This window comes from Ascaphus truei, chromosome 2, assembly GCF_040206685.1.
Source record: "Ascaphus truei isolate aAscTru1 chromosome 2, aAscTru1.hap1, whole genome shotgun sequence".
Lineage (NCBI taxonomy): Eukaryota > Metazoa > Chordata > Amphibia > Anura > Ascaphidae > Ascaphus > Ascaphus truei.
This window is the reverse complement of record NC_134484.1, coordinates 461828306-461841128: the sequence shown is the minus strand read 5'-3', so window position 1 is coordinate 461841128 and position 12823 is coordinate 461828306. Positions and strand designations below refer to the sequence as shown.

The 12823-nt window shown below is 44.8% G+C and overlaps 1 protein-coding gene across 1 annotated transcript in view; it reads right to left on the bottom strand.

Annotated features, from left to right (window-relative positions):
* Nucleotides 1-12823, bottom strand: part of TMIE (transmembrane inner ear) — an 84678-nt gene that overhangs the window by 31052 nt on the left and 40803 nt on the right. The window contains exon 2 of the mRNA XM_075589154.1: nt 7867-7984. Coding sequence (XP_075445269.1) covers nt 7867-7984 — 118 coding nt within the window. The remainder of the gene's footprint in view (nt 1-7866; nt 7985-12823) is intronic.

Sequence of the window (12823 nt, the reverse complement as noted above, 5' to 3'; positions counted from 1 at the left end):
GGTTTGCACGGCCATTCACATAAGCAACTGAGGTAGATACTTGTCTGTTGATCACCGTCTGGCAATCAGGTTCCCCGTCCACTCCGCACATAACAACAATGTCCTCAACACTGTCCTCCAGGGTAGCACCCCGGGATCCTATGCAGGACAAAAACGGCGCAGCCACGGCCTTGGCGCCACTCCATAAAAAAACTAGCCAAAGTCACTTCGGTAGTCTGTTCTTCTGTGGTACACACACCACGTGCGATCTCTCCATCAGACTCTGGCCGCCATCTTAGATTCTCCGCACCGCATGTATCCCATGTATGTCTGACTCATGATACTACCTCAGGCTAGGCTCACTCTCTCTGTGTATGCTGTGTCTACCTTCCTCCAGTATGTGCTCTGTGGTAAGTGTTCTGGTTACTGGCTAGAGTACTCTGGCTTCTCCCATGTAGTACTAGGGCGTCAACCTACTGTTGGCTATCACTAACGCAAATCCATCTCAGGAATTCCTGACCCAGGTTAACCAGGCTATCCCCTCAGTCATCCTAGGACTAGCTGCCTCAAGGTGACCTGAAGAGCTATAGCCTGTCTCCAGACCCACTTTACTCCTCTCAGGGCCCTCGGGTGTGCTTTGTGAGCGTTTTAACACTCCTGACTACCCCTAGGTTCCCGTCCCATCCACAGCACTGACTGGCAGCATACACTCTCCCTGTTTCCCAGTGTGCCTAGCAAAAGCCTGTCCTGTTGATAGGTATCTCAGCAGCGCCTCCAAAAATGTAACGTCAGACCCCCACCCAATCTCATATTGGCCCCTGTGGGTGTAATCTGCTCCCAATTACATGTATGTGTATTGTGGTGCACCTGCTGGCTACAGGACTCCTGAGTCTCCCGCGGGTTGGTAATGGGGAATATCACCATGACAGGCGTCTGAGGTAGTGTTCTGAGTCCTACTCACATTCGGTACAGCGCCTCCACCCCATCAGGATCCCTACGGCAGCAGGGAGGAGTATTTGACAGGGAACTCCTTGGTGCATCTTCCTGGGGAATAACTCCAAACTCACTCAGGAAGGATCTCTTGAACCAGGGCATCTTTAATAGCATGTTATATGGCAGACTGCCCATCATAGCGGTCGTACTTAGCTGCTCATTTCTTTGAGGTACTCAATGCAGAAGGTTCCTCCTCTCTTAATTGAGTTGCTCTCCACCTCTCCCCTAAGGGAGACCACCAGCTGTGCCAGGTCCCTGGACACAGTGTGTAATCAGCTTGCACTTGACTCTCTGACAGACAGACTTGAACTGCTGCAGACACTTCACTCAGGAACATAAGACATGACCTAGACTAACTTAGAACTGACTAACTTTAGGCAGTGCTGTGTAATATATAGACTCCAGAAAGACCAACCTCTATGTCACTAACAATGGACACAAAGCATGTTGTCACTTCATTTGCTACATATGACACTTCACCAGGGTTTGAGGGCAAACCTCCATGATAGTTACTGGCAACCCTGCCTTCTTACTAGGATTACTGCCAGCATGAGAGAGATCTCTACACCAATTTTACACATGACTACATTTATATCTTCACATTAATCTAACTATCAATGGATCTCTGGAACAAACTGCAGATATATGGTGCTGCTATGCGCGCTACACTTGATGGAAGTATTAGCGTCTGTGTCTTTTTCTATTAAAAGCTGCTCTAATTGATTGGATCCTAAACAAAGGAAGATATGTAACACACAAAAATAAAAATACTGCGCCCAAATAAAATAAATTACTACAGTATAACAAAGTACCTTAGCAATATGCAAATATTGTGGGTGGTGGAGGTATAGCTAAAGTAATGAGTGCTGCACCACTACATAAAATAACAATATAAATAGCGGAATGGACAAAACAGACAACCCAACATATAAAACAAGGAAGGGTGGACAAGGGAAAGGGGATGGGAACAGGATAGGCACCATAGGATATAAACCAATAATCAGAAGGTGTTTGCCGATGATAAAATAAAATACATGCAACTTCAGGAAACCCCTACAGCCCCAGGAACAACCTCCTTCCTCAGCAACTAAAATACAGGGGGACAGCGCGGCTGCCATAGTGCAGAAATGTGTATAACGTTTAATAAAAATATTTAAAACGAAATGTGGATTACGGAGGAACCTCTGGCACTACTGCGCACGTGCGGAGGGAGCTTGGTGCGGACGTGCACTCCCACGCCCGATATGGGTGGCAGGAAGGAGCTCTTACTACACAGGACTCTGCAAGCTGTTCCGGTGTCTCCAACGAACCCACGGTGACATCGGTGTACCGTATTTTATGTCCTATGCGCAATTTCTATTTTTATCTTGTGAGTGGCCGTAATCCACATTCTGTTTAAATATTTTTATTAAAAGTAAGACACATTTATGTACTATGGGAGCCGCACTGTCCCTCTTTTTTGGGGGGATTTTAGTTGCAAAGGAAGATATGTGTTTATAACTTCAATCCAATTCCCAGTACTGTATGAACAGTGAGGCCGTGATCAGTGATCACGTGATCGTGTTTTGTTACAGGACAATGTTTTGTTACAGGACAATGTTATGTTGGTGCAATCTAGTGTTGCTACAGAAATGCTATTTTGGACTGTGATATTAGTTTCTGTGTTTCTCCTATTGAAAGTCGTTCTAGTTAATTGTACCCATAAGACAATGATGTATGCTTATAACTTCACATCAATCAAACCACCAGTGGATACCAGAACCATCTGCTATTATTTATGTACCGACAATTTCATTACTTACAAACACTATTAAAGGACACTAAAGGATACACTTTTTTTCCATAAAAACGAAGATATGAACTCTACGATGACACTTTCAAATTGATTAAATGGCAAATTCCCATCATCAAGACTTACAACAGTGCTGCACTATTTGAAGTTAATCTAAACCTATAATTGAACCAATAAGTATTTTGCTATTAATCAAGTAACCAGTCTACCTTCAGCAAGTATTTAAAGTGACTCACTATAGTCTCATGCTGAACTGACAATCATATACATCATTAAATTACCATTCAGTATAGCTCTGGATCTTTTTATCATTTTTAAATTAATTTTTGAGTGTAACAAGTTCAAAATAAAGGTTTTAAATATACAATTTTGATACAGTATATTTTTTCAAAAGTGTCTTTTCTTTGTCTCAATTAGTGTCTCTAATTAGGGAGTAGTCAGTGTCTGTTAATCCACCTATAATGTATACCCACTCCCTAAACTGTCCATGTATTATCCTCTTTTAAAATATGTACCACAAATAATGGCTGTCTGAACTTACCAATACTGCCATTAAGTGAATTACAGGGTATACATTACAAATAAGTTTATCATTATTGGAAGGGTGCACCCATTTAAAGGGATTTTCTTTATATTGCTATGTCTTATGTTCAATATTCAAGTACTCTTAATCTACTGATACAATTATTGTAACTCTTACATCAGCTTTTTCCTAATGTGCTGTGGAGAATCCACTCAGACAATGACCCTAAAAGTTCTCATGATTTCGTTATTGTCCAAATATACGTGTAGCCCTCATACCTCCACCCTAGTGAGATTGAGGTGGGTAGGTGTATCTGACTACTTATCAGTGTGGTGCTGTTTGGCAACCAGGAGGGCTGAGCTTCCGCCACGGGGAACCTGGGGTATGTACTTACACTCGGTGCAGCGCCTCCACTGATGAGGGATCCCAACGTGGTGGGAGTGTGCCCTCACCAGAACAACCATACAGTAAATACACACAATGTGAATGAACAGTATTTACTGAGCATGAACGATAACTTAAATGAAACTCTCTTTGCATAACATCAATACATCAATACATCATACGAATAACAGTGCATCACCCTGAATGCATACCATCCAATCAGCCCACATGTCCATCATCACATCACCCTCAGTCCCTTTGATAATAATGTGCTTGGGCACTTTATCCCTTGAGTGTCCACAACAATAAGGTGAGTGTGAGGGATAGCGCTTCCCTGTGTTGGGGCCCGGTGGTGCACTTATTATACTACCTCCCTGATCACTGCTCTTGATCAGGATAATCCTTGGAACTCAGCAACGCCGCACAGTGATCCCACGTCGCACTGCGCTGCTCCTGGCAGAGATGAATCCGCCGTCTGACTCCACAGGGGAGGGGTTCCCGGCCGGAATGATCCTTTACCACAGTCTCTGCTATGGAATCTGATACTCTTTCTGCACTCAGGCTGCACGGGCATTCAGGCACTGTCCTGCCGCATGTCTCTCTCTCTGATTATAGTGAAGGAGGGCAGTCCCTATAACATACAGTATTCCTCTACAGTGTCTCAGGAGACTAACTGGGTCCCGGGGGTATACCTCTACCCTAGTCCCTGTATGCAGAAGATCTCTTGCTGTAGATACTGTCTGATCCCAGACTCTGGAAGTTCACCACGTGCAACTGGCACTGGTGATATCACATACACTGTGTAACTTAGAAAGCAACCCCCCTTCTTCCTATGAGGGGCCTTTCCCTGACATGTTGCAACTAGCTATCCTGCTCAGCTAAAGTGGAAGCAGCCCTACTTTGGGTCTGTCCCTAGCTGCAGTAACACACTGGTGACTCAGGGTAATCTGGGGCCTGGGGAGGGTATACTCTGGCCTAATGCATGGGTCCCTGCCCTGCACACCTACCTCCTCCCCTGTCTGCTTCCCCACCCTGACTGACTTCCTTCCTGCCAGCCTGCTAATATCCATAACTAAATCCTCCCCTTAATAGGAGGATCCCTCAGCCCTATTGGCTAAGATAAAACACCTGACGGCCTGCTGCTATACCTCCTGGGAAGTGTAGTTCCCAAGGAGGCTCCTGCCTATGGAGACCGCATGGGCGCCTCTCTAATGGCCGCCTCTCTTGTACTACCTGCGCCATCCTAATGGTCGCCGCGCCACTTCCCTGCGCATGCGCAACCTCTGGAGGGCCTTCCTGCCTCTCTGCCTTCTCCTGCGCTTGCTCTGCCACCTCTAAGATGGCCGCCGTACTCATCCGCAAATGCGCAAGGGATCGCGCATACGCGGTCAAGTCCAACATGGCGGCGCCCGCCCGGATGGCGGCACCAACGAGTGGAGAGCCGCTGCAGCCTCCCTGCGCCTCCTGCTGCTGGCTATCTCGCCGCACCGCCCTAGCTAGTCCCGCGGCACCTGCGTTTACGCCAGGGGAAGCGCTGGGAAGCGTACCATAGCCGGGGACCCGCGCTGGTAAGGGGACCAGGGCTATACACGTATCCATCACCAGCACTCACAGTGTGTACAATAAATTATAGAGGAACACAGAGTATTCAGATTTAAAACAGATGTGATGTGTGACATTTTATTAGTACCACAATTATCCACGGGCTAACTTTTTTCTCTCCCAACTACATGGAAATATCTTGACACAACACACATTGATACACATCAGTAAAAACTCAAAGGTTTGGAAGCTCTAATACTGCTAATTCTTTGTTGGTCCACAAATGCTCTGGTGGTAAGTTGATTTCATTGGTTTCCTCCTACGTGTTTGCACATGGAATACAATCTGTTAGATTTCCCCTTAATAAATTGCTACATGTTTAAATCCCCTTGTATTTTTCTCACTGGCACATTAACGGGCAGAGTTTTTATCCTACTGTGGTATCTTATTTTCAGTGAGCATGTGTACATCATTAATTGTAAACTATCCCTTTAAACCATTACATTTGCTTGTAAACGCAAAGCATATGGTGCAGCTTCCTACGCAGGTTATCTACACTAAATCTCCCCACATTGTCCGCAGGATGAATGACATTTCCGTATACGGCATACAGTATATATTGGAGTTTACTCTGGGGTCTGCTTATCAAACGCAGGGCAAAACTGCTACAGAAGACAGCACTACATTTACAGAACGAAATAAAATTAATCCCTGCTGCTTTCAATGTAACCATCTTCTTTAATAAAGCTGCCCTATTTCTTGTATCAAGGAGAGTTTGGCAAACAACATTTCTTTTGAAATGAATAATATTTCATTTATAGTTTTTTTTTTTTTTTTTAAGAAATCCTGAAAGAATACATTAAATAAAATTAATAAAGCCCAATCCTCTGTTTATAGGTGTAGAGTATATTCCACCTCCTCCCATTCCTGTCTAAGGCTACGGCCCCAGTGTCTGCGCTGCACGCGCGTCTGCGAGGCTGGCGGCGCATGTAGCCGAGTCCCCCGGTCTGCAGTGAGCTACAGGGGGGCATGACGGGGGCGCGGCCGTGACATCACCTGGCAAGCTCGCCCTCATTGGCTGAACCGCCGGGGGCATGGCCTAGCGCTCCGTCGAGACTCCTGAACTCAATTTTCTTGAGAGCAGGAGTTTCTGTCAGCGCAGCGCGACGGCCCCCCCATTGTGGGGCGGCTCTTGTCCTTGCAGCGTCCGCCACAGCAGTAGCCAACAGGGACCTGGCCCAACCCTTCTTTCCCTCTATTCCTTTTCAATACATTGGTTCCTCATTTTTCCACAATATTTCTAAGCTGAGCCTTAAGCCCAACTTGACAAAAAAAAGACTAAGAACCATAGTTGCTAAATGTTACTAATGCATAAGACACCATTTCTGAATAGGAGAGGTAAATAAGCACACACATTGTTATATCTACATATCACTATATTTGTCTTTACTATTGTAGTGATAGTTATCCGTTCGCTATTAGTTCTTTCTAGTTGCAAAATAGCTGGCACTTTCTGTACTGTAGGTCTGCGGTCCCAGTCACTGCCACAGCGCACAGTGCGGCGTGCGCTGTGCGTGTATGCACCGCCCCTCAATGGGGCTGGGCCCAGTAGTCACCTTCACGCTGAAGGTGCAGCTGCGTCGTACTGCAAGGTTTTTTAAACTCAATGAAATTGAGTTTAAAACTTGCGATGGAGGCGTGGCCACGCCCCCACCGGCGGTTCACCCAATGAGGGCGAACCAGAAGCGTGACGTAATGGGCACGCCCCCGCAAATCCCCGACCACGCCCCCTCCTGTCGCAAGCTCCCTCTCTCCCCTCAGACCGCAGATCGCGGTTAGCGCTGTGCACGCGCCGCCCCCCCCGCCGGGCGCGCGTGTCACAGACATGACTGGGACCGCAGCCTAACTCTAATTCTGCTGGCCTCTCTTCTAGTGCATGTTGTTGCACTTCAGTACAACACTGGACTGGGAAAACTAAAGTCATAAAAATGGTATCAATATGAGAGGCTGGTAACGCAGGTAGGGATGAGTAGTATATGTTGGTTAGATCAGAGAGATATGGAGACATAGTACAATAACAGACCTATTATTTGGGGGAAAGAAAAATACAGTTTTGAGAGAATGATCTTCCACTAGAAATCTTGATATTGATTAGGAGGTGTGGCCCAAATGCACAACTACTAGGACTCAAATCCCGCAGTATTGTAAAGAATAGTGTGCACAGTACGTTTGATTATTTTCATACATATCTTTATAAGAGTCTTTGCATCGAGCTGTTATCTCTGTGCTTAATAATGTTCTAAACTGACAAACAACTTACTGGGATTTTTTTATTGTTGAACCTTTAGCTAATACTTCACCCCCAGTGGACTGTATGTGTCGGCATCCAGGTTGGCAATTGATTGATTATTACTAATAGGCAAGAATATGTCTTAGACATCATTGAGCCCCGGAAGACAACTTCAGTTGAATGGGCCATAAGTTGTCTTCCGGAACTGATGTTGTCTTATAGAAGAGCATTGCTTATTAAATTTAGGCTGAAAGGCCCAATATATCTCTAAACCCTGTTGTTAACACAGTTAAAAAATCTAGTGATCCTCTTCAAATGATTACAGTAGATCAGTATTTGTAGGTGAATAATAATTCCACTTACTGACTCCTAAAACAAAGATGGAAAAAACCCCAATAACCTGCCAGAGCCGAAGCCCCCAGAATACGACTGTCTCCGATGTCACTGGATCTGGCTTCTTTTTGGGAGGTTCTGTGGGTGCCTAAAAGGAGAAATAAAGGATTTCATTCATGGTAATGCTTTAAAGGGAAATGAATTACAGTAGTATTTGTGTCTAGAGTTCTATAGTCAACAGAGATGTGAAAAAGTTGCAGAGATATGAAACTTCTCCAAAAAATGCCAACCAGTAATGCAGTATAATACAGTATCTTACTGAAAAAGCACCTAGGCACCAGCTTTCAAGAAAATTACACAAAATGTTGCTGGATATTGATGAACAATAGTGAATGTTTGAGAGTATTTGATTAAAAACAAATATATGCATGGTGCCACAGTTATGCTTTGATAGATATAAAGTCGTTCTCCTCCGACTGAGGGAATCAGAGGGGTTAAAACCCGACCCTAGTGACGTTAATAAGTGATTGAGGCTGCAAGGAGAGGGCAAAAGATGGAAGACTTAGACCAAAAAGATAAAAGAGAACCTCCCCCCGCCCCCCCTACCCTCTACCCCCTTCAGGGATTTTGACGGGTTGTGATCATTGGGTATTGTTTGTTGATTTTGAAAAATGAGATGAGATGTAATGTTATCTGTATAATTTGTGTAAGCCCAATAAAACTTTAAGTTACAAAAAAATATATATACACATACATATACACATCAAAAATTACTGTAAGCATTTTTTGGACATACAAATCAACTAGCAGCCATTGATTAAATGCTCTGCTCACTCAGACGTTTCTTTAAAAACATTCTCAAACACAACAGGCACAGATTTGCCCCTCTCCAGTAGTAACATAGGGTACATCTTTACTTAGGTTGGCAATTTGAGCGGAGCGCTGTTTGTCTCGTGAACATGAAAGAAAAAATATATAATAGTGCAGATGGTATAAACAAATGAAGTCTCAAAATAACTCTGCAATGGTGGTACTCACAATTGACAATGTCAATATAAGGCGTATCAGAGACACTTCTCTCTCTGATAGGAGCCCTTTAATGGATTCCCCCTCAGAGTGGTGTTTTGATAGCGTGTCAGGAAGCTTGTTTGTGGTCAGGTTTTAACTCCCAAGATTTATGTAGAAGAAAAGAGAGAACGCACAATGGTATAGTATAGTCTAAATAATGTATTAGCAGCAATGAACAAACATATGCATGATGCACTCACATTTCCAATATGCTATGCGTTCGAGGGAGAGGACAGCTGTAGTAGGAGAGTGCCGGTGTCTCCAGGAGCGGCGGAGCACTTCCGCGTGCGTCACGTGTATCCGCGTCACGTCCTGTGACGTCTCGGGTCGGGGCGGAAGAAGCTGCCCTGTGTGTCCGTCTCCGTGCCAGCACCTAGCTCCAATGTTCTCCCCAGCTCAGTCACCTCCCACAGCAGATCGATTCTACGCGTTTCGCTGTGGCTTCTTCAGGAATCGGACAGGACGTGACGCGGATACACGTGACGCACGCGGAAGTGCTCCGCCGCTCCTGGAGACACCGGCACTCTCCTACTACAGCTGTCCTCTCCCTCGAACGCATAGCATATTGGAAATGTGAGTGCATCATGCATATGTTTGTTCATTGCTGCTAATACATTATTTAGACTATACTATACCATTGTGCGTTCTCTCTTTTCTTCTACATAAATCTTGGGAGTTAAAACCTGACCACAAACAAGCTTCCTGACACGCTATCAAAACACCACTCTGAGGGGGAATCCATTAAAGGGCTCCTATCAGAGAGAGAAGTGTCTCTGATACGCCTTATATTGACATTGTCAATTGTGAGTACCACCATTGCAGAGTTATTTTGAGACTTCATTTGTTTATACCATCTGCACTATTATATATTTTTTCTTTCATGTTCACGAGACAAACAGCGCTCCGCTCAAATTGCCAACCTACCAAAGATCTACCTGGACCTGGACAGTCCGTTCAAAGGGTGTAGAGCTGCTTTTCATTTGTTGTATTTCACATCACTATTATATTCACTTTATATTGGTGGAGGTCATTTATCATATTATATGATATATATTTAAAATATACACATCACTGTCACTTGCACTGTATAGACATTATATTTTTTCACTTTAGTTTAAGAAGCGCCCGGTTTTTATTCTTGTTTCTGTACATCTTTACTTACTCTGCAATAATAAAGAAAACACATTTAGAATATAGAAATGACCCAAAGACATAGCGTTGCCCTGATCCTTTATCAAAATAAGAGAGTACCTGCAGCACTCACAAACAAACAGCTGTGACACTAACAGAGGTCAAACACAAAGAAATGTAATGCAAAGAGAGCAAACAAATCTCATAAACAGAGCATATTACACAGGGCACTGACAAGATGCGACTACAAATGTTTGGGTAGCTGCATCCTGTCAGTGCCCTGTGCAATAAGCTCTGTTTATGAGATTTGCTTGCTCTCTTTGCATTGAGTTGCTGTGTTTGACCTCTATTAGTGTCACAGCTGTTTGTGAGTGCTGCAGGTGCTCTCTTATTTTTGTATCTATCTAGGGTTTAGGGAGACCCTTATACCTGCGTGCACCACTCTTTTTGCTAAAATACAGTACTAGCTGATATACCCGGCGTTGCCCGGCATTGAATTCTCCCGCTCCCCCCCTCTCTCCGCTCCCCCTCCCGCTCAACCCCCCTTCCCCTTTCTCCCCCGTTAACAGCAATCGGGGACCCCCTGCACATGAATGTGGCCCCCGTGTTAATAGCTGGGTTCCCCCCTTCCCCCCGTTCACAGCTCCAGCCCTTCCCCCCTTCACACCTCCGTTCCCCCCCCCTCTCACATGTCCAATTCCCCCCCCCCCTTCAGAGCTCAGTAGGTGTGTGAGTGACTGGGTGGGTTGACTGAGGGACTGAGTGACTGGGTGGGTGACTGAGTTGGGTGGGTGGGTGGTTGGGTGGGTGACTGAGTGACTGGGTGGGTGGGTGACTGAGTGACTGAGTGGGTGGGTGAGTGTGACGATAGGCTGTGTCGGCCTTCCTTAATAAAGGGGGAACCCGGCTGGCTGCCCCTGAAACCATATGGTATGGGCTGAGAGTGTCAGCTCTTGTGTCCAAATGTTGGTTCTCTGTGTTTTAAAACTGCAATGTATTATGTTTGTCCTGTGATTTAAACCCAGGTTGGTGACAAAAGGCAGTGTGAATTAGCATGTGAATTACATGTGAATTAGCATTTCAATGCCCCAGCTCAGAAAGGGTTTCCCAGCCCAAATCTCCTCAATTTATTTCCCTTATAAGTATAAGGTTCCCCAGATTATATTCTGTAAGGAAGTGTACTTGATATTGTGTTTTAATGTTTACTATAAGGTTCTATACAGAAAGCACAGGCATATGGGTAATATGCTGGCTAGTTTGCATAGATTCCATAGTTCAAAGAGGAGAGGCATGGCAGAGGGGGGAAACCATTTGGTGAGCAGGATGTTGATTAAGATGTCTTTGTTCTAAGTAGACACAGCGGAGCTAGGTATAAAACGGCTCTGGATGTCAGAACTGATAAGCAAGGTTTCTATTGGCAAGTTTTGAATTTATCCCTCCTATCAGTGAATGCATCATTTCAATCCCTGCTTTAATTGGCTATTACTCTCCTCAATGATTTAGATAGGAATTCAGCCTATATAAGAGCGTGCTGTAAAAGCAGCTCTCTCTCTCTTTTTCCTGTTGGAGATCTGAAGACAAGCAGCCGCTGGCGGGCCTCTCTCCATGTGCTTCTGTGAAAGAGCTATTCACACCTGGAAGCATGGGGAGGCCTAGCCAGCAGGCTGGATTTCGGTCCAGGAGCCCAAGGTCCTATCAAGGTAAGCCTTTGCTGAACAGGCGCCTTGCAACTAGAAAAGGGTAGATCTCTTCCCCAGACCCCCGTAAGTGTGTATATTCTCTGTTTCTTGTATTTCTGTGTGTTTCCGAGGTCTTATCCGAATAAACCGCAATTTATTTTACTGCCTGTTTTGCCTTGTGAATATACGGAAAGAAAGAATCCCTTTAGTGTGGCACTAGAGAGGTTCACCCTAATTAAAACTTAAATTTTATTATACCTGATTAAAATAAATTGTTTGGAATAACCACATACAAAAAACAAACATACAATGATATTAAAAGACGGAGAGGTGTGATAGGGTGTTTAATGGAGGTATAATTATATATAAATACCTCTCTAATTAATACTTAGTGGACCCTATAGTAAGGGTGATCGCTATACTGGATATGTATAGGTATATATCAGATCCCTAGCCCAAAGCAATGGAAGGAGGGAAAGGCAGATGAATATGCTTAGCTGTTGGATGTGAGACTGAGTATATTTCTGGCTGAGTTGAAGCAGCCACTACTCACTGCACATGGTGTCATTAAATATACTTTTGTAAGCTTTATTGTGACAGGTCTAGTGTGAGGCCAGCCACATTCACTGCAGATATATAGTAGATCAACCCTAAGGTCTGGGTGCTCTTGCTGCCCACGAACGCAGTCTACGAAGCACTCAGACAGTATATCACACACACCTCACCGATGAGCCGACGTCACGTGACGGTGACGTCAGACGTACCCTACGTACGTTTCACCGTAACTGGCTTCATCGGGGGCGGGTTCCTGATGATTAGACTGTATTTTTATAGGGTCCTGTTGCTATAGCAGCAAATCACAGGGCTCCATTGATTGGATCCTTTAATAAGCCTATCGCGCGGCGTCATGCACTGACGCACCCCCCCTGTATGTAGGGGAGGAGGCTGTATTCCTCTAGTGAGCCGGTTTACTATCTAATTGGCTGCTTGGGAAACCCCATAGCCAATCGCGCGGCTCACTGTTTGTTGCTGTTTTGCCTTGTGACTGATCCCTTAAAAATAAATGTGTATTGGGCCTGGTCTCCCGTGACAGGCTTATTTTCTGGTGG